At 29.7% G+C, this 23535-nt stretch overlaps 1 protein-coding gene across 4 annotated transcripts in view; it reads right to left on the reverse strand.

The window, feature by feature from the left end:
* The window catches only part of LOC123299605 (blood vessel epicardial substance-like), a 63796-nt gene extending 41971 nt beyond the window's left edge, over nucleotides 1-21825 (reverse strand). For 3 of the 4 annotated variants that reach the window (XM_044881868.1, XM_044881867.1, XR_006535349.1), the window contains exon 1: nucleotides 21107-21825. In XM_044881868.1, the coding sequence (XP_044737803.1) occupies nucleotides 21107-21287 (181 nt within the window). In that variant the 5' untranslated portion in view covers nucleotides 21288-21825. The remainder of the gene's footprint in view (nucleotides 1-21106) is intronic. The other variant, XR_006535350.1, reaches the window with a different exon arrangement.
* Between the last annotated feature and the right edge of the window lie 1710 nt (nucleotides 21826-23535).

Genomic DNA, 23535 nt, shown 5'->3' on the forward strand with positions numbered 1-23535 from the left:
TCGAAATATGCTCAAATGACTTTTTTTGTTTAGAATTTATCCTTCTATTGATTTCCGTTGTCATTTTTAACTTAAACTTTTCCGCCACCGAAAAGGGGTGGCTCCCACTCCATGGTAAAGATCGCATAAGTTTTTTCTTTAACTTCTTTAAGTATGCTTCAAACAATGCAGTCGAATAGCTTTTATAAATATTCATTGACTATTCCTGGATTCCGAGGTATAAATAACGACTCTCCACTAGCATCGAAACAACAAAATGTAGATTGTAGAGTGAGTTATTTATCTTTTTACTTGGAAGTGACATTTCCACGAATGCTTATAAGTTTGATAAACACGCCTATGATAGCTTCCCTATCGAAAAGTGTTCATGGCTATTTTTAATTAAATACATTTTAATCAAGTTTTTTTTCATAACGGTTATTTAAAGGCTAACTTATACCATTATTTTCGTAATTAAATTATATTTCTTCTGATGGGTGTAGTTAACTATATTGAGTTACTTCAGGCCTGTGCACATGGGAGAGGTTTTGGGGGCCCAAGTCCCTCCCATGGATAATCTGTCCACATAAATTTTGAATTATCAATATAATCCTGTAAATGCATCCATTTATGAGACCCATTTCCACTGACGAATCAGATATTCATGCATATTTTAAGCTCGATACATTCTTTGACTTTATCTTTGAGTCGAGTACTTCTTGGCAAGCTATAAAACTAGCTAATGCTGCAAAACATATTTTGAGTGAAAGAAGAGGAAACGTTAGAGAAGAGTAGAAAAATTTTCAAAATCATAAGCGATATCTGCGCTGAATACGACATAGAATTGTGGAAGCCAAGGTTCGCGTCATAACAGACTCAACGCTGGAATAGACAGACTGATTCAGTTGAAGATTACAAATCGATTTTTTAAACACCGCAATATTTTCTCAAATTTTGCTTGTTTCTTAGCAAAAAAATTTCTTGAAAAATTTGTATGAAAATTCTTTGCTCGATTTTTTGAATTAGAATATTCAATTTTGCAAAATTATTCCCGTGATATCTGGTCAACGAAGTTCAATTTTGGCGACAACGAATTGCGAACGGGGAGTTTTCAAATGTCTACCAAATGCTTCGCGTTCTGACAATTTTCTGTGACAACAGCGACGAATGAAAAAGACGAGCAAAAGTTTGAACTTGGATAATTCCTGCGCACGGATCTAACTTACCTGTTCATACACCGATCTGTTAACCAATCAAAATTGATATCAGAAGAAAGATAATTTAATTATGAAAATAATACTATAAAATTGCCTGCAAAAATCCCATTTTAAAAATAAATTGATTAGAAATAGCCATGAAATTTTCATCATGTCTTAAGCGCAGACTTTGTATTTTCGAACGGACAGTATTTTAAGCCTTACCTATAAAGAATGTTTACACTTTGGTCAATAAATTATATAAATAAACATACTAAAACACATTATAGTCCAGTGCGAATTGGCGCATGAGTACAAATAACTATTCCACTTCGATTTTTTATGCGATTCTCTTCAAATTGTCCCATTAATGATTAAATTTATTAACGATTTTCCTTAATAAAATTTCGAAAATTATTTATTACGCCTCGGAAATTCGGAAGGTCTCTTACAAGTTTTCTCTAAAACTGGTAGTTTCAGAGATATTAATTATTTAAAGTTCGAAAAAAATGCGAAAATGGGCACTGACAATCCTGAAAAACTTGTGACTAAACTTAGTATACCTTGATATTTTTCATATACATGATATAAAAACTTTACGGTAAATCATGTTGAAATTCAATAAAAATTCATTTGAATGCTATTTAAAACATTAAGATGTTTTTTATAGAGGTGAACTTTACCAATTTTGCATACACAAACCATTTACTATAAAATTGAACAAATATAATCATAAGAGCCCATTTTTCATAATTTTAATGAATTATATTTCATAAATACGGTAGCCTGAATGGCTAACTGTCAATTTATGAGAAAGTGACGCTACACTAGCTTATTTTTAAATGTGTACTACCCACAAGTATAAAACCAACTTTTAAAAAAGTCACTAGTTCACTTTCAACAAGTGCACTTGTGACTTGTGGCATTATGGAAAGACAATCCTTTAATTAGACACTACCAAAACTGTCTGGAATTATTAATAATTTTATGTCCGGATTTAATAATGCCACAAGTCACAAGTGCACTTGTTGAAAGTGAACTAGTGACTTTTAAAAGTTAGTTTTATACTTGTGGCTATTACACATTTAAAAATAAGTTAGTGTAGCGCCACCTTATCATAATTGACAGTGAACCATTCAGGCTTTAATACATAAACGGTGTGGTAAAAAAATTTCATTATTTTCTCTTAACATACAAAATAACGATCTTTTAATAAATTTGAAAAAAAAAAGTGAAAACAAACAATTGCCTAAGTTAATTGTTGAAATACCATGTATAGAATTATCATGTAAATACAGAAAGATATCCACTTTTAGACAGCCACACACATGTAACTGATATTCCCATATAATACATACTAAAAATATTGCATATAATTTGTACCCTCGCGGGTGAACAGTGAAGTTTACAAAAAAATGTTTCAAACAAAAGTTGTTTATTTTTTTATAAGAAACATTTTTTACATTTAAACTTTTGTTCTATCTCTAACAGTCCTACGGACCCAAGACCCAATTGACCTATGTTGCTCATTTACGAACTCAACCTTACTTTTTAAGTCCCGAGCACGCTATAAAAATTTCAACTTGATATTTCTTTTCGTTTTTGAGTTATCGTGTTGACAGACAGACGGACAGATAACCGAAAACGGACTAATTAGGTGATTTTAGGAAAACCTGTTCCAAAGTTTTGTTGGTAACATCAATATTTTCAAGCGTTACAAACTTGGGACTAAACTTAATATACTATGATATGTTTCATATACATGGTATAAAAAGAAATTATCTGTGAGCCTCCATACTGTCATATTATCTTAACTTGCGTTATTTTTAAATTAGTGCAGGCGCTGGGTGGGTTTCATATGCATTTACAGGTTCTATTGAACAAGGAGAGTACTTTGACGTATTTTGACCCGATGAATCCGAATTTTCAACTTGCTCGTCGCTAATAGGGAGGATTTGTTATAAAAAAATTAATGTTCGTAACGGCCATAGCTCCTAACTTTTGAAAATTTTAGGATACAATTTCGTACTATTTTATTCTACTTGAAAAAACAAATATTTCTTCTTTTATTCGTCTTGATACGACCAATAGAACCAAAGATATGGTTAAAATTGTAAACAAAAATTGTAAACATATTGCATAAGGTCGGCGCACAGCGCTTGATTTGAAACGTCCGTAGATTGGCAATAAATAATATTTTTATACTTTAGGTTAGGGTACTCATTTTAAGGTATGATGAGTCTATATTTTAATGTTTTATCATTTTCCCGGCCAGCTATTAGTTTATAAGTCGAAGCCCTTAGCGAAAGAAAACCCCACATAATTATATATGAAAAAATTTCAAATATGTTCTAGTTTAAGAATCTTTTTGATTTTTTCAAATATCTGTATTAAAACTTGAGTTATTGCAACCGAACGCGAATTTATAAATCAATTCTGATTCAATCAAATTAAACATGAGGGGTTGAACGTTGCATCAAATCAGGTATTTTTTGATATGTTGTTTGCAATATAGGGGCAATGTTAAATCCAAGTTTTCGAACTCGGCAAACGACCGTATCATGCCGAAAAATAAGAAAAACCTCGAAAATTTTGGCCTTATCAGTTTTTTCCGATTTACGTAAAATTTCATCATACAATCGCGTTCGGTTACAATAACTCAAGTTTCAATTTGAAAAAAAAAATTCTTATACTAGAACAAATTTGAAATTTTCTCATATATAATTATGTGAAATTTTCTTTCGTTAAAGACTCGCTTTCGATTTATAAACAAATAGCGGGTCGGAAAAAAGATAAACTTATAATAATATAGACTCATATACCTTTAAAAAGTACAAAAATATTATTTATTGGCCAATAAGACCAAGCGCTGCGCGTCGACCATATGCATTATCATTTTTGTTTACAATTTAACCTTATTTCCAGTTCTATTGGTCGTATAAAAACGAGTAAAAAAAGAAAAATTTGTTTGTTTAAGTAGAATAAAATGGACAAAATTATTTCGTAAAATTTTCAAAAGTTTAGGAGCTATGGTCGTATAAACAAATAGTTTTCCCACCATTCTGAGCGATGAGCAAGTTGAAAATTCGGATGCATTGGATCAAAATAAGTCGAAATACATTTCTTGTTCGATGGAATTTGTAAATGCATACAAAAGCCACTCAGCGCAGCGCCTACACTAAACAATGCTAAAGTGTTTTAGTATATTTATTTATATAATTTATTGACCAAAGTGTAAACAATCTCTATAGGTAATACTTAAAATACTTGAAGACTAGGCAAAATTTGAACTTTATCTTTATATTTCTTTTGTTATAATTATTGAAACAGAAAATTTTATTTATACTTCAGACTAAATAGATTTTTTTTCGGCATTAAATTAAAGGAGTTATTTTTTTTTCTAAATAGGTTCAGTATCACGTACTGAATCCAAATGCACAAAATCCTTACAAAAAAAGAGGGTGGAAGTGCCATCCTCTGAAAAACGTTTCGGCCTATATTTCCGTAATCATGAACTTTATACCAAAAATGGTTATAACCTTTATTGTTGATAATTAAATTTTTTATCATTTTTGTTCAACAATGTTTTTTGTATCACTAACCGTTTACGATTTATACGACCATTACTATTTAATTATTGACTATTTGACCGATATCTCTTCTAATAATACGAGAAAAACTGAAAAAAATCGCAAAATGCGATGTAAAGCTACTTTTTTAGTATGCTTCCAACATAATAAATGAAAAACCGAAAAATTTTCGAACTTTTTTCAGTTTTTGCAGAGCAATTCAAAAATTGTGAGCTTTTTGACATTAGTAACCATTAACATTTTGAAAGTATAATAAATTTAATACAATTTAAGCCTATCTACAGTTCCGTATGTCTAATAGTTTTTGAGATATGATGTTTACGAAACATTTTTTTGAACAAAAGTTGTTTATTTTGGTATAAGGAACATTTTTGACCATTAAACTTTTCTTCTATCTCTAACGGTTTAGCATAAGCAAAACTCAAAATTTTAGCATTTCTGAAATTTTCCAAGCATCATATCTCAAAAACTATTAGACATACGGAACTTTAGATCGGCTTAAATTGTTTCAAATTTAGTATACTTTCAAAATGATAATGGCAACTAATGTCAAAAAGCACACAGTTTTTGAATTGCACTGCAAATTCTGAAAAAAGTTCGAAAATTTTTCGGTTTTTCATTTATTATGCAGGAAGCATACTAAAAAAGTAGCTTTACATCGCATTTTGCGATTTTTATGTAGGATTTGACTGGCGTCTTACTATAAACTTTTTTTTCTAAAATTAATATTTTTGAAGTTATTACGCGTTCAATATTACATTACAACTACTTAAAAAATTTGAGAATAAAAATTGCACTAAATTACAGGAGTTTTTTTTTTTAAATAGGTATAATGTCAAGCACCGAATGTAAATGCACAAAATCCTTACAAATATGAAGGGAGGAAGTGCTGCCATTTTGAGAAAAACCTTTTCGGACAAACAAGGTGAATAACCTTTGCTGTAGATAATTAAATTTCCTGTCTTTTTTTGACCAATTTTTTTAATCGTAAAAAAATTTCAGCGGATAGCCGTTGGTTTAGCAAGTAAGAAGGCAAATTATTGATTGCTAATTATGTTACTATCATTAATATTTTTCTATATATTGATTGAATTTTTATCATTACATTATGCATATCTCTTTTTTATTAACTTTGCACACGGTGGTTGCAACATTAAACGAGTTATAACTTCATAAATATTAATTTAAGAAAAAAAAATTTTAAGTAAAAATTATTTTTATTGTGGGCCATTAATTATGGGGATATATTTAAACAAAATGCATAACACAGCCCACAGAAAGGATCATCTTAATTTGAATTAGTATTTACGTTTAAACAAATATTAGAAGAGATTTCGGTCAGATAATCAATAAGTAAATCGTCATAGTCGTACGAGTCATAAACGGTTAGGGATACAAAAAAAATTTTTTTTTAAAAAATTTAATAATAGTGTGATCAAAATAACTTTTTGAATTTTTTAATTCTGAGTTCGGAGAAAAAAATTGAATTAAGTAGATAATTATGATACAAATTGGAGAAACTAAAATCGAACATTTTTTGATGGTCGGAAAGGGTCCAAAAAAAAAAAAGATTAATTAGCCTAATCCGGTCTTTCGCGTCAGACACCGTCGGATTGAGTTAAAAATAAAAAACATTTTAATAAGCTTAGGAGCCATAAAAAGACGAAAAAAATGAGCTGCAAATGAACCCGATTAGTCCATTGATGTCCCCACAAATTGCAAAAAACCATCAATTTTGCTCGAAATTTCAAAAATTCATAACTCTTGTTGTTTTAGAGATTAAACGCTGAGATTTAAATAGATTGTAGCTTTTATGCCCATGAAGTATCACACACAATTTCAGTAAGATCGAATGTATACTTTTTGCAAACCGTAGCTGAATGAATTATTACGTGATCATATGCTTCAATAGTTAAAGAAATACCTACCAGAAGAAATAAGTTCCAACCTCTTATCTTTAGTAAAAGTTACTAAAATAATTATTTTAAATTAGGTACTATTATTTTAAATTACAACATTAAAAATAGGATGGGAGTATTGGGAGCAATTATTAAGAGACAGAACCGTTACCGCACCACAACTTTTTTAGGAGTATTTTACAAAAGTCCTTTTTTTTGCATTTAGCCGCGGTTTGCAAAAAGTATACATTCGATCTTGCTGAAATTGTGTGTGATACTTCATTAGCACAAAAGCTACAATCTATTTAAATATCAGCTTTTAATCTTTAAAACAACAAGAGTTATGAATTTTTGAAATTTCGATCAAAATCGACGGTTTTTTGCAATTTGAGGGGACATCGATGGACCAATCGGATTCATTCGCAGTTCATTTTTCTCAGGTTTTTTATTTTTAACTCAATCCGTCGATGTCTGACGCGAAAGACCGGATTAGGCCACTTTACCATTTTTTTTGGACCCTTTCCGACCATCAAAAAATGTTCGATTTTAGTTTCTTCAATTTGTATCAGAATTAAAAAATTCAAAAAGTTAATTTGATCACACTATAATATAACATTCTACAGGTGACAGAATTTTTAAAATCGGTTAAGTAGTGAACTCAAAAATGACGGTTTCAATTTTTAACGGATTTTTATTTTTGGTAGGAAAACCAAATTTTTTTGAAAATGAAATACAGCTCATGTTATTCGCTGATAATGTAGTATTCTATTCGCATCGTGTGTGAGTTTTTTTGAAGGCGTTTCCATGGTAACGATACACTGCTTTAATTATAGAATTGTATGAATGCATATATAATTGTGTGTAAATATAAGTATGGATTGCATTTATGACTAATATTGAAAATTTAATATTATTGTCTCACAAATTTAAATAAATAATTATGATAATTTACAGGTGAAAAATAATATTTGTGCAATTTGATTTCTTATTTTCACAATTTTTAATGCATTAAGTTTAATTAATTAGTGTTTTTCAATAATTTAAATTTGTCATTTTCTATAACATTAACATGTAAAGAATTGCAAATTAGTCATAACAGCCTCCTTTAACGCCAAAATTTTTCACTGGAAGCTCTGGCATCGATTTTATTTTCCCTACCATGGCTACGCAAAAATTACGGTTTGTATAATATATTTTCATACAAACTTTCATCCCCTACTTCACCATTTTGGGGGATGAATTTCGAATTTTCGGGGAAATTCTTTTTTAAATGTCACCTACAGTATAAATAAAATCAATATCCTTTCGAGATTTCAAACCTCTATCATTAGCGATTTAGGTTGGACGTCGATATATCAATCGAATTATTGCCTATTCCCCTTCAGTTATTTCCCCCTCTGAAAGGTTTCTGATTTTAAATAATATACAAAAAGAATCATTTTGAAAAAACTGTTTCAAGAACCAAATTTGGAAAAAATTTTTAATCCCACTGATGACAGATAGGGAAATCATTTTGGGACTGAAAGTTTTAATGAGGAGGAACTATTACTATTAAAATTATTCTGCTAACGAGTTTTTAAACCATGCATATATGTAATATGCAAGGTATACTAAGTTTAGTCCCAAGTTTGCAACGCTTAAAAATATTGATGCTAAGCAAAAAATTTTGGTATAGGTGTTCATTAAATCCCCTAATTAGTCCATTTCCGGTTGTCGTCATTCGTCTGTCTGTCCGTCTGTCCTCACGATTACTCAAAAACGAAAAAAGATATCAAGCTGAAATTTTTATAGCATGTTTAGACGTAAAAAGTGAGGTCGTAAATGAGCAACATAGGGTCAATTGGGTCTTGGGTCTGTAGGACCCATCTTGTAAACCGTTAGAGTTTAAGTGTAAAATATTCCTTATAAAAAAATAACCAACTTTTGTTTGAAACATTTTTTCGTAAATATCTCTATTTACCCGAGAGGGCGCAAATTAGACGTAAATTGTATAGTATGTAATTATGGGAATATCAGTTATGTATATGTGTGTAATGTGATAGATCAACACTGTCTATGCATGGTATTTCAACAATTAACTCAGTCAATTGTTTGTTTTCACTTGTTTATTTTATTTTTAGAAAATTAAAACCAACAGAAATATTTGATGTCGAATCAATAACTCATTCGAACACTGTCATACAATCCAAATATAAGGATGGCATTGAAAATGGAGGAAAATGGCTGATGTTTATAGTAAAATCAAAATTAGATGATGTGTGGGAAAATTGTTGTAAACTGTACGATGAAGGTCAACTAACTGGTGTCTACGACATTACATGTTCAACCAACTATAAAAATAAAACACTTAAATGGTATCAGCATAAACATGGTACCATTAGATTTTATTGTGGTCCAGCAGCCGATCAAAACAAGATTATGGATATTGGTAGAAATATTTCAAAATTAATTCCCTATCAAAGTAATAGCGGATACATGTATTTTAAATCGAATGAACAAACTGAAATTGGTAACAGAAGTACCGGTCAAACGGTTAATCATCTCTATAAAATAGAAGTTGCTCGCACAATGTCTGTGGATGAATACAATAAAATGATAGCTGATTTCGTGGCAATAAGAACTCGTAATTCTTGTAAAAAGCAAACTAAAACAAAGAAAGATTTTAAATGATTTAATACATCCAAAAAAATAATTTTGTAAACGAATCTCTTCTGTTTTTGTTGTAAAATGAATATTCAATAAATTTTATACTTTTTTATCAATATTAGTTGTGTTCTTTTAGTCATATTTTTCCCGAAAATAAAAACCATGCATTTTATTGAAGGTTAACGTAGAGTGGAAAGGGTACGTACTAATCCGTTTTATAATCGCTGATATACATCAGATGAGTCATTTTCGTGTATAATGACTAATAGATCGTTTTGTATTTAAACAATTAAAAAATAATTAAACAAAAGTTGCATAGTTTGATAGAGGGCGTCATGTTCTGAAATCAATAAGATTGGACCTAGTTAATAGCCAATTTAGATCCTAAACGGTAAGACATAGATTAACATTTTAAATTAGAGAGTTGATCCTCATAAAAAAGGCTAATATTTTTTATCTAAACCATTTTAAACTACCTAAGGCTCCAGTCAGGTCGATGGCCAGGCCTAAAGGCCGAAAGTCAAGCCGTGGACTGTCCAACAGGTAGGAGTAAAAATTGGGTTTAGTGGGGGGTGGATTTATTTTTCTAAAGCACTTAATCCTGCATTGATATCTCAAAAACGGTGAGGTAAGGAGAAAAGTCAAGAGACAAAAATGATTTTAAATGGCCAAAAATATGAGATCCAATAAATATCAAATCAAATATTTAATCGAATCCATACAATAATCGTTAATTTTGACAATACCAAATTTTCATCAAAATTAGGTTTTCCGTTTCTTCTTGTATTTCAACAAGTGAAATTTACAAAATTTAAAAAACCCCCGACAAATTTTTCGAGTACGGAACTTTGAACTCGCATTTGAAACCTAACTAAGAACACTCCCCATTAAATTGCCTTTTTCCTTAAAGCCTTTTCCAAACTGAGCTGATTTGGATTATCATCGCCAATTTTTAATTTTTTCGAGTACGGAACCCTAAATTCGCACTTGAAACGTAGCTAGGAACACTCTCTATTAAATTACATTTCAAACAAAACAAAAAAAATCAAAATGGGTTCATCCATTTAGGCGCTACGATGCCACAGACAGACAGACAGACTGACACATATAGCGGTCAAACTTATAACACCCCTTTTTTTCGTTCGGGGATTAAAAACAGAGAGTTTTAAGAAAAAATTCCACGAAACAAAAAATGTTTAAAATAGCCCAATATATAAGATGCAATTTTTCTCAAATTTCTTGATTTTACAACAGAATAAGCTTGAAAGAACTTTGTGCCTTCAAGCATATGTAAAGTATTTAAACAATTGATTTATTTTGCTGTTATCAGTGGCGTAGCTAGGGGAGTGCGATGGGTGCGGATCGTACTAAGAGACACCCGACCGTGAAAAAAATAAAAAGCTACACAATGTTTTCCTTACTGAATTTTTAAAATTAATGCTTACCACATTCCAATTTACTTTATTTATTATTTAGGTAGGTACTGAAAATATACTCAAAAAGTTCTAACAGTTTCGGATTAAAATTTTTTGAAATATTGGAATTTAAATGCAAAAAAATGTCTTTATCGTTAAATAACTCGAAAATTAATGAAGTTACAAAAAAAATTTTGTAAGTAAAATATTATGCGTAAAAAGAGCATAATTTTTCCCTTTTTCAGTTTTCGCAGATTTCGATCTTTTTCAGTTTTCGCAGATTAATAAAAAAAACTATGGACTTTTGAAATGTAATTATCTTTCATTTAAGCGTAAAACAGGGTCTGTAAACCGTAATTCTTTTGTAATCGTAAAAAACAAAAAAACCCGACATGAAATTGTGGGCATTATGTGAAAAAAAGAATAAACAATTGACTTATGGAGTGAAACAGGTCGTTGGAAACTCGTTTGGGAAAGTTAGCTTCAAACGAAAAGATAAAGTACGGAGCTTATCGTCAGAAAAACACATCGACAAACGTATAACTATTGAAGAAGGATTGTTATCTAAAGAAGAGTTGTCTCAAAAAAATGGTCAACCGGGACCCTCAAAAAAGAGTAAATTTTAATTTTTCGTGACCTAATAACTGTGTAAATGAGTGTCAATAAATGTCAATAGACTCAATCACTTTGTAATCTTTTTTTTCACAAAATGTCCACAATTTCATGTTATTAGGAAGAAGTGATAGTTTTAGTATTGAACTGCGAAAATTCTGATAATTTTGTAGTTCTTCACGTATTTCGCAAATACCATAACTTTTTTTTCACACCCCCCTAAGGTGTCAAAATAACATATCAAAAAAGCGCTTTATATCACCTTCCGGCCGCCATTTGTACTAGTTGTCTAAAATTTTAAACATTTTTCGAAGTATTTTCTAGATTTCTATTCCCTTTTTTGATTTCTTTAATAAATTTATCATAAGGCTTGCAAGTTGAAGCTACCTACAAATTTTCATCTCTCTATCTTTTATATTTTTGCTGAAAATGGACACCAAAGTTTTGCCCTAATTTGCCCCTGCACGAGAAAACAATGATTCTTGCGAAAAAAATTTTTCAAACAAAAGTTGTTTATTTTGGTATAAGGAACATTTTTTACATTTAATTTTTGTTCTATCTCTAACGATTAACGAAAGCAAAACTCAAAAGACCTCGCACACTGCATTTCGTTAAAACTTTTTCAAATTTTGGCAAATGATAGTTTAAGTCATTCTAAAAAAACACAAGTCATGAAAATGACAGGATTCCATGTTATAGCTAAATTAAAGTTGGAAAATGTACTCATTTGTAAAATATATTGCCTATGTGTGTATAGGCAAATACATATACAGATATGTATAACAACATGCATACGTGTTTTTTGATGTAAGGGTGTTGTTATACAATGCATATCATATAGCACAACAGTGCGTTAGCGTAGATAAGTAAAATGGAAAATTGAAAGGGTAATGTATGATGATGTATGATGATGTATATGTGAAATGTCAATGTTTTTGTTGTGACTATATATACAGGACATAAAGTAGCCCTTTTTCACACCCTTATATCTCAGAAACTACTTGAGCCATAATGTTGAAACTTTCAACTTAAGTAGATATTTACCCTGGGACGCCGTAAATCAAAGCTCACGTTCACGGCTCTCATCGTTTCCGAGCAATAACGCGTCAAAAAACGGCCACGCCCCGAAATTTTGTTGCTGACTAATATAAATTCACAGCAAAACTGAGAAATGGTATAAAGATGCGGTTTTCATTTAAATAAATTAGAGAAAAATCATACCCCAGAAAAACTTCCAAATATCAAAATTTTTAACGGGAAATGGGAAATTTCGCTAATTAAAGGTGCATTTTTACCCCATTTAAAAATACATGGTAAAATATGAACCAATCAGAAAGCTAGTTTTTTTTCCTATACAATTTGTATGGGAAAACTTAAATACGCTTAAAAATTTGTTATTTATATAATTTTAATTAAATATTGATTAAATTTGAATAAATATTAAATAAATAATCAAAAATTAATTGTGTATTTCAATATTTCCAACTCAAAACATTATAAAAATTAAATAAAATATATCGAAAGTATAAGCCCATATCATATTCAAAGTACCATGTAGAAAACACATTAAAATGATTTTGTCACATTAATTAGGAAAATTTTAATTTGCTTTTATAGCAAAAACGGTAAGAGATAGAACAAAAGTTTAAATGCAAAAAATGTTCCTTGCATAAAATTAAACAAATCTGTATGAAAATTTTTTTTGTAAAGGTAATTGTTTTCCCGTGAAGAGCAAATAAAGTAAAATATTAAATTGCAATTTTCGAAAAAACGGTAAGAGATAGAACAAAAGTTTAAATGTAAAAAATGTTCCTTACATAAAAATAAACAACTCTTGTTTGAAACATTTTTTCGAAAAAACAATCATTTTCCCTCGAGAAAGTAAATAACCAGTCCTGTTTTTTTCGTTAATGCAAAATCCAACTATTTTTGTCCTTAAATTTAAAAAAAGTATAAATATAATTTCACAAGAAGTTTTAAACCATTTTGCTTATATGTCTTGTAGTGTTTACAAGTAACCGTTGCTATGACAACGAATTTTATTTTCTTAAAAACAATGGTATTGTTATGTTCAACAATAAATAATCTTGCAACCCAATTTTGAAGCCGACACCCTCAATCGATTACGTTGAAATTTTGTAAGCACGCTGACTTTGAATGACATTGAATTTTTATGGTTGACTTAATCGAATTTTCTCGTCGCTTCCGCCATATTTTATTAAATGGGGGGGGGGGGAATCTTATTACTCAATTTTAAAGCAGATATCTTCAACCAATTGAGTTGAAATTTTGTATACACGTTTAGATTTGATAACAAAACATGGTAAGGTTAGTGGCGTTATTATTTTTCCATCACTTCCACTATAATTGATTTATCTATAAATGATTCAGCTATACCGATTCTAAGGGACTTCTAAATTATAGAAAGATGCGATTTTGGACATTCGACAGAGACTTGCTTGAATTGAGGGTCAACCCATGCGCAGTACTATTACATGTAATCCTCGTGCGCGCACTAGCAATTTTTAAGGCCTACATGTGCGCAGTAACAAAATATGAATTTAGCGTATGTGCAGTTGCAAGATTCAGGATAAATGCATGCGCACAACTGTAATTATTGATTAATCTGTGCGCACTTCCCGGATATAATACCCAAATATGCGCACTAACAAAATATAAAGTCCCTGTATGCGCAGTTGTAATATTCAGGATCAACCCATGCGTAGTACTATTACATGTAATCCACATGAGCGCACTAGCAATATATAAGGCCTACATATGCGCAGTAGCAAAATATTAATGAAGCTAATGCGAAGTTCTAAGATTCAGGTAAAATGCATGCGCAGAACTATAAATTGAGATTAATTTATGCGCATTTTCTATATTTAAGGACCAAATATGCCCATTTACAAAATATAAAGTCCCTGTTTGCGCAGTTGTAATATTTAGAATCAACCCATGCGCAGTAATATTTCATGTAATCCACATGCGTGCACTAGCAATATATTAGGCCTACATACGCGCAGTAACAAAATATAAATTCAGCGTATGCGTAGTTGTAAGATTTAGGATAAATGCATGGGCCGAACTATAATTTGTGATTAATCTGTACGTACTTCCAATATATAAGACCCAAATATGCACACTTACAAAATTTAAGGTCAATGTGTGCGCAGTTGTTATATTCCAGATTATCCCATGCGCAGAACAATTATATGGGATCAAAGTGTGCGCAATACCAAAATATAAGACCCAAATATGCGCACTTACAAAATATAAGGCCCCTGTATGAGCCGTTGTAATATTCAGGATCAATCCATGTGCAGAACTATTATATGAAATCAAGCTGTGCGTATTACTCATAAATAAGGCCTAAATATTTGCAGTTACATAATATCTGTCTGTCCGTCTGCACATCTGTCTGCCAACACGATAACTCAAAAACGAAAAGAGATATTAAGATGAAATTTTTATAGCGTACTCAGGACGTAAAAAGTGAGGTCAAGTTCGTAAATGATCATTATACGTCAATTGATTCCTGGGTCTGTGGAACCCATCTTGTAAACCGTTAGAGATATAACAAAAATTTTAATGTAAAAAATATTCCTTATAAAGAAATAACCAACTTTTGCATAAAACATTTTTTCGAAAACATGACTGTTTACCCACGAGGACGCAAATTAGGCGTAAATTATATAGAATGTATTATATAATAATCAATATCAGTTAAATCAAAATGAAATTTTCATTATAATATTTATAAATAACACAATTTTGATGACAATTGTTCGGCATATTTCTTGACGTACGAGGCTCAGTATTCAACAGTAATTCAATGTATTCATAATGGTGAGTTAAAATTGTTACAAACACTTTCAACTTAAATACTATTGCCTGGCAAAAAGAAGTGATATTCCACCAAAAACATAAATGTGTAGAAAGGCGTAGATGTAATAAACTCCCAATAAACTCAATTACGTCAGCCCAAAAAAGTTGTGAAATCCCGTAGAGAAAAAAACTCTTCGAAAAAAAATTATAAAAATGGCATAAATTTATTGAGTAACTTTTCCGTAAAGAAACATTAAAGTATTACATTAGCAACTTTTCGGTGACTTCATACCTACACGCACCTGTATAGGAGAACAAAAGAAAATCGTTAACCCCCTACTATCTCCCTCCTCCCCTCTAATGTTATGACGTTATAATTTTTTCACAACTTTTATTAAACATCAAAATTTAAATTTAAACAATCAAAGTATTCTTTAGATTAAAGTCAAGCACCTACTTAACAAAGGCCTAATTTTTTTTACTAAAGTACGAAAATTATTGGTTTAAATTTCTTGTGTAAGTTTCTCCTTAGTACGTATTTATTTAATATTTTACTTCGCAAGTTTTCGGAATACAAAAAACGAATCTAAAAATAAAAAAAACTTGCGAAGTAAAATATTAAATAAATACGTACTAAGGAGAAACTTACACAAGAAATTTAAACCAATAATTTTCGTACTTTAGTAAAAAAAATTAGGCCTTTGTTAAGTAGGTGCTTGACTTTAATCTAAAGAATACTTTGATTGTTTAAATTTAAATTTTGATGTTTAATAAAAGTTGTGAAAAAATTATAACGTCATAACATTAGAGGGGAGGAGGGAGATAGTAGGGGGTTAACGATTTTCTTTTGTTCTCCTATACAGGTGCGTGTAGGTATGAAGTCACCGAAAAGTTGCTAATGTAATACTTTAATGTTTCTTTACGGAAAAGTTACTCAATAAATTTATGCCATTTTTATAATTTTTTTTCGAAGAATTTTTTTCTCTACGGGATTTCACAACTTTTTTGGGCTGACGTAATTGAGTTTATTGGGAGTTTATTACATCTACGCCTTTCTACACATTTATGTTTTTGGTGGGATATGAAATATACATAGTATATTAAGTTTAGTCCCAAGTTTGTAACGCTTAAAAATAATGATGCTAGGAAAAAAATTTTGTCATAGGTGTTCATAGAATCACCTAATTATTCCATTTCCGGTTGTCCGTCCGTCCGTCCGTCTGTGGTCACGATAATTCAAAAACGAAAAAAGATATCGAGCTGAAATTTTTACAGCGTACTCAGGACGTAAAAAGTGAGGTCAAGTTCGTAAATGAGCATCATAGGTCAATTGGGTCTTGGGTCCGTAGGACCAATCTTATAAACCGTTAGAGATAGAACAAAAGTTTAAATGTAAAAAATGTTCCTTATCAAAAATTAAACAACTTGTTTTGTTTGAAACATTTTTTCGTAAACATCACTGTTTACTCGTGAGGGCGCCAATTAGGCGGAAATTTTATAATATGTGTACAAACTATACACTAAATGTCGGTCGGTAATGCAGAAACCTATAAAGTCATTTACATATGTACTATACTTTATTAGTTATATATGTGTCACGTATCTGTATGTGTTATGTGATAAAGAAATCAACACTGACTATGCATGGTATTTCAACAATTAACTCAGTCAATAGTTTGTTTTCACTTGTTTTTTAATTAGTTTTTTTGAAGAATATGTTACGAAATTCAAAGAAGCAGTGTTAAGTGTGCAGTGAATCAATATATATTAAGTATAAATAAGCCAAGAATGATCAAATTTGACATTTTTCGATATATATAAAGTGAAGTTTTAAGATCAATATTTTCAGCCACATATATACACGTACATGATTTTTCACAATTAAATTACATTAATTTTTTTTATACAAATGAGTACATTTTCCAATTTTAATTTAGCGATAACTTGAAATCCTGTCATTTTAATGACTTGTGACCATGGGAACTTTTATTCAGAATGACTTAAACTATCATTTGCCAAAATTTAAAAAAGTTTTACCGAAATGCAGATTACATCTAATTTGTGCGAGGTCTTAACGTTTCTGAAATTTTTGAAGGGTCAATCTCAAAAACTATTAGACATACGGAACTGTGGCTTTAATAGGATCAAATTTAGTGTACTTTCAAAATAATGCTAGCATTTTATGCCAAAAGGTTATATTTTTTGAATTGAACTACAAAAACTGGAAAAAGTTCGAAAATTTTGCAGTTTTTCACGTATTACGCAGGAAGCACAACTTTTTTTGCTTGCAAAACACTCCTCCAAGGGGTCCAAATAACATACTAAAAAAGTAGCTTTACATCGAGCTTTGCGATTTTAATGTAGGATTTGACTGGCGAATATTTTTATATTGTTTTTTTATGAGTAACAACTATAAAGTTTTTCAAAAATGAATCAACTGCGACATAGAGGTGTATAATTTATAAAACGCAAATAAAAAAAAACTTCAATGAATTTCTCGTATATCTGTACATTTAAAAATTGGGGCGCTTGACGTTATGCGCATAATGAATAATTCGTAAAAACAACGTTGCCGCTTATAAATTTACTTCTGGATTAGACAAAATATTAGTCAAAAAATAATCTTTGTTTTTTTATAAACTAAACGATAAAATTTTAGCTCCAATATCCCTAATTTGTTTATTTACATAAATCTAGTTTTTGATGCAAACTTATTTTTACAGCAAGAACACGAACTGGAAATATTTTTAAAAGAGTATGGATTCAATAGCAGCTAACAGAGACAGTCAATGTTTCAATTTGTTTACAACTTTATATCGTTAAAAATTAACTATTTGAAACTTTTCGTGCAAAATATTTTTAGGCGCATGTTGTTAGAAATACCTTAACTAAACATTCAAAATATTCCATCCATCTTATGTCACCTACATCGGAATAATTTAGTGCTTGATTTCATTTTCAGACATAAATTTCGATAAAACAAATTTTCATGGATAAGCAGATAATTTATTGAATATTGTAATAGTCTAAGGTCACGAAAATTATGAAAAATGTCATTTGTTCATTTATACAGGATGTCTTTTTTAAGTTAACATATGCTTGAAACTCGATAAATAAATTTAATACAGGTAAATGCTTCCAACATAAAATGTTAGTTTCAAAGACACACATCGTATACCGGCATCGAATTCAATCGAAGTTTTCAGGTTCAATTAAAGCCTCACCTTGATTCATACCTGGCAAAGACTAGATGAACGCCATAAATTAGAAAATTGTTCTTTGTAAATACGCAAAAATTTTTTGTTTGAAATATTTTTTTGTAAATCGAAGAGTTTAGACAGTAATTGGAAGAAAAATTCTAGCTTTTATATGCGTTTGATCATTTAATTTTTAAAAAATGGTCTTTATAGAAAAATAAACCACTTTTATTAAATTTTTTGGAAAATTTTTTTTGAAGAGTGCCTAGATTTCGCAGAAACAATTATACGAAATAACAATTTTGATACGAAAAAACAATTTTGGGTACAACTTTTCAGTTAATTTTTGCCTAAACTGTATGGATGCAGAAAAATGTTTCGAACAAAAAAAGTTACTTTTTAAATTAATAAATAACAACTTCCTTATTTAAAGTGTTCATCTATCGATTGCCAGTTATGGAACAGAGTGAGCTTTTCATAGGGCTTGAAAACCTAAGTAAAGTTTAATGTCTGCGTAAGAGATGCACCTATAGACCGCACATTTCGACGAGTTTCAAGCATATGGCAACTTAAAAAAGACACCTTGTATAAGTAATAATATAAATTAGTTTAGCTGACATTATCATTATCGCTTCCGTTCAATTTTTGTTATCGTCAAATACAAAAATTTTGTTGCATTCACGAATCACATTTACTTTCCCTCTGGAAAATACCAAATTTAAAAGTTGTTTACATAATAAGTCGTGAAAGAAGAACAAGTTCACTTTCGCAACTAAAGTTTTTGAAGTTATTTAATGGAATATTATTTAATTTGACTAACAAGAAGTCATAGACTTGACGACACTAATATACAATTTCTAATCATTTGTCATAAATATAGCGACTCTTAACAAAGATCGATTTATGTCGATTTATGTTAAGTACAGGCTATTTTTTTAAACTTAAATACCTGCCAAGCGCTGCAATAGTTATTTCCGACACTAGTGGGGTAAGAGTATTTTTAACGTACGCATGCGAAACTTGCACAACGAGTACGTAGCGCTAACTGGACTTTTGCAGAAGTACGTGTTAATAATGCGTTATTACACGTATATCGTACAAAACTTTATCTACGCCTCTAAAATGTGAAAAATAAAAGTGAACGGAAGCTAGCAAAAAAATGTATTCTCCTCTCATGAATATACGAAACTCCTGTACATCATTATAAATTTGTAAAAACCCAAATGTTATTGAAAATAATAAATGTTTATGAGTTTTTCACTGTTTTATTATACTTCAGTAAACGAGGATTAAACCTCTAAATTCATTTTTATAGCTCCTGGGGGTGGGTTAGAATAAAAATGACAGTAGAGTTATTGGCGATTGAAATACGCGATTGAGTTTCATTGAAAAAATCACGTTTTTCATCAGTTTTTGTTAAATAACAAGAAAAATTGACATCTCACGAGAAAAAATTGTATACAGAAAATCTAGCTTATAAATAGAGGAAAAGATTACAGTACTTATTCGTTTTCGAGCGATATTTGTTGAGATACAACTAGTAGAATACAACTGCCTTTTTGACGGCAACGACTATTGGAGTATTTAACGTCAAATAATTGAAAACATTGAAGTTTTTTAAAAAAAGTTTATCATACACTTTTTAAAGTACCATAAAAACCCATGAAAATGAAAAAAGTTTCATCTTCATAAAAATTAACGGAGTTATAATGAAAAAAAAGTTGCTCGTATCTTTCTTTTATGTTTTATTCAGCACAAAAAATGATGAATGTTCCACGGGAACTAAAATTAATGCTTTACAATTTGCTTTATTTAGGTACTGACAACATGCTCAAAAAGTTTTAGCAGTTTCTAAAATATTGGAATTTAAATGCAAGAAAAATGTCTTTATCGTTAAATAACTCGAAAAATAATAAAGTTACAAAATAAGTTTAGAGGACAAGAATTTAGCTCTTTTTCTGCGAAATATTTTATCTTCAATACTTTATTTGATGACTTTATTATTTTTCGAGGTATTTAAGATAAAGTAGTAGTAGTTTCAGTACTTAAATAAAGTAAATTGGAAAGCAGCAAGCATTAATTTTAGTTTTCGTGGTAAAATCAACAGTTTTTGTGCTTAATAAAACATAAAAAAATGGTACGAGCAACTTTCTGTTCATCATAACTCCGTTAATTTTTGTGCAAATGACTTGAAATTTTTGTTCCTTTTCAAGGTTTTTTATATAGTACTTTAAAAAGTGTATGATGTAAACTTTTTTTCAAAAAACATCAAATTTTTCACTTATTTAACATTAAATACTCCTAATTTCAATCGCCAATAACTCGGAAAGTGTTGACTTTTCGAAATATATTTAAATGACACTTTTTTACTGAGAATTCATCCCTTCATCGATTTCCGTTTTCATTTTCAACATATATTTTTACACCCCCTGGGCAAAAGCACCACTCGGCACCATGTAACTTTTGATCTAGAGTGTAAACAAAGCTTATTCCCCAATTTTCATCAAAATCGGTAATATTGGTTAAAATTTAGAGATTTCGTCTTTTTTTTCCTCGTTTACTGGAGTATTATGCGAATATCTTGGTACATTCTAGGAAATTTTATTGATATACTTTAAATTCGTATTCAGCACTCCAAAAAAACATGAAGAAGCGTAGAGAAATCGACTACATGTTGTTTTTTTCCAACAAGCGATTTACTGAACGCATAGTTAATAGAATAAAATAAAAAATGTGATATCTTACCACTTTCCCAATCATCATCTGGTTTCGGTGAAGATTCCTCAATGAGACCCATACTATTTGTGGTTGTAATGTAATCACTATTGTAGTATCCAACGTTAGATGTTGTTCCAGTTGTTACATTTGATCCGCAGGTGATCGTGATATCAATTGAAATAACGATTAAGGCACTTAGAAGTAACATGCTATCGTAACGCTACACTAAATTTAATTATAATTATTTGTTTTGTTTTCTTTTATTATTTATTAATAATTATAAATTATTGACCCAGTAATAATAATGATGTGTTTGTTTTGTTGTTAAATTCATTTTGAAATCGTAATCGTAATAGTATTCCTCTAAATTTTATTTTACAACTATTATATCTTGTTAATAACGTTTCATACATTACAAAACGGCCCATTTGTGTCTTCAACCCCCCTCAATTAACTTTATCTTGCAACTTTATAATTAATTAACAAAGTCTGAAACATACAAATTTCAGATATTTAAGTAATTTACCATTTTATACTGAATACCAAGCATTTTAATATATATTTACGTTTTGTTTTTTATTCAATCGAAATTATTTTAAGCATTTAGGCATAGTTTTAAAATATGAAAATAAATAAAAAGAAAAACACTGGAAAAAATATTAGTTTTTGAGTGCGGACTTTTAATTATGTACAGAATTCAACTCATATTTATTATAAGCATACGTGAAAAACATCGAATCAATAAATTGAACATACGCACATTTTGTTTTAAAAATGGTTTTTACATTTTAATTAATCATAAATTTATTGATTTATCTTGTTTATATTTGTTTGCAATTAAAATGAAAATGCACAATTAAAAAATGGTTAACTGTTTATATGGTAAAAATCATTAAAACATGCCCAAAAATTTTTAAAAGAGAAGAAAAGTTAAAGCGATGACATTTGGTTGACAACAGCAGTGAACTCTAGTGGGCTATTTTATTAATCAAATAATACTCTAATTTTTAATTTTATACAACAAAAACTTTTTTTTTAACTAAACTTTAAACTCTAATAACTCATATTCAATTAAACTCAATTGAAATGAAGTAAAATTTCCTTCTTTTTTTTTTTTTTTTTAAATAATTTAACAAATGGATGATTTCAATCAATAAGGAAATACCATTTTTGTAATAGAAAGTTTAGCAAGTACTTTTTCAGTAACTAAACGTAACAATTAAAAATGTAAATTATGATCAAATTTCTTTTTCCACCTCAATGCATTTGTTAAATTTAATTTTACGAATTTTTCCCAAGCTGTTAATAATAATCTAAATTTATTCAAATTATAATATAAAACTGTATCATTTGAAAAGTTTGATTCTTTTTTAAGAAATATAATAATTACTATATGCTGAGTTCAAATTGTTATCAGATATGATTTTTCTCCATACCCCAATAACCAGAGCAAAAAAAGTAGTTTCATAATGCAATTTACTGCAGAAATTTTTTTCGTCTTATTGGAACATATTTAAGGGTATCCTCCGAGTGTAAATCCAAATTGGCGGGACGCAGGGGAGTAAGCTTCAGCCGCCATCATGAAAAACACGTTTTATCAAATATCTCGTGAACCGGGTATCGTACAACAAAAATGGCAGAGATCATTTTCATACAGAATAACATCTTCTATAAATTTTAGCTGAAATTTTTTTCTGTTTAATTCAAGGGATTTTATTTATACCGCTTCAAACTCTTCTTAATATGGTTATTACAAAATATATAGTTAACGGTTCATGGTATATGAAAAATGGTACTAACAAATTTTTAGAACATATAATTTCCAATAAATTTCGTCAGAAACTTTTTGTCGTAACATTTATAGTTTAAGAGCTAAAGGCCATTTACCAGGTTTTTTTTCTACAATTTACTGCAAAAATATCTGGTTATTGGCCTATAGATCTTAAACTACGAATATTACGACAAAAATTTTTGGATGAAATTTATTGGAAATTATATGTTTTATAAATTTGCTTATCACCATTTTTAATATACCTTGAACCGTTAACTTTATATTTAGCAAAACCATATTAAGAAAAGTTTGGAGAGGTGTAAATAAAAATCTATGCATTATACAGAAAAAAAATTTCGAATAAAAGTTATAGAAAATGTTATTCTGTATGAAAATGATCTCTGCCATTTTTGTTGTACGGTACCCGGTTCACGAGATATTTAATAAAACATGTTTTCCATGATGGCGGCTGAAGCTCACTCCCCTGCGTCCCGCCAATTTGGATTTACACTCGGAGGATACCCTTAAATATGTTCCAAGACGAGTTAGTTATTGAAATACCCTGTATAGAAAGTGTTTAATGTCTGTGCTCTTTTATAAATTAGAAAAGTTTAAATAATCAGCAAAATTATGGCAGCCTTTCGGCAGATATTTGTTTTGGTTTTTCGAAAATTTTCGTAAATTT

The sequence above is a fragment of the Chrysoperla carnea genome, chromosome 5, assembly GCF_905475395.1.
Source record: "Chrysoperla carnea chromosome 5, inChrCarn1.1, whole genome shotgun sequence".
Lineage (NCBI taxonomy): Eukaryota > Metazoa > Arthropoda > Insecta > Neuroptera > Chrysopidae > Chrysoperla > Chrysoperla carnea.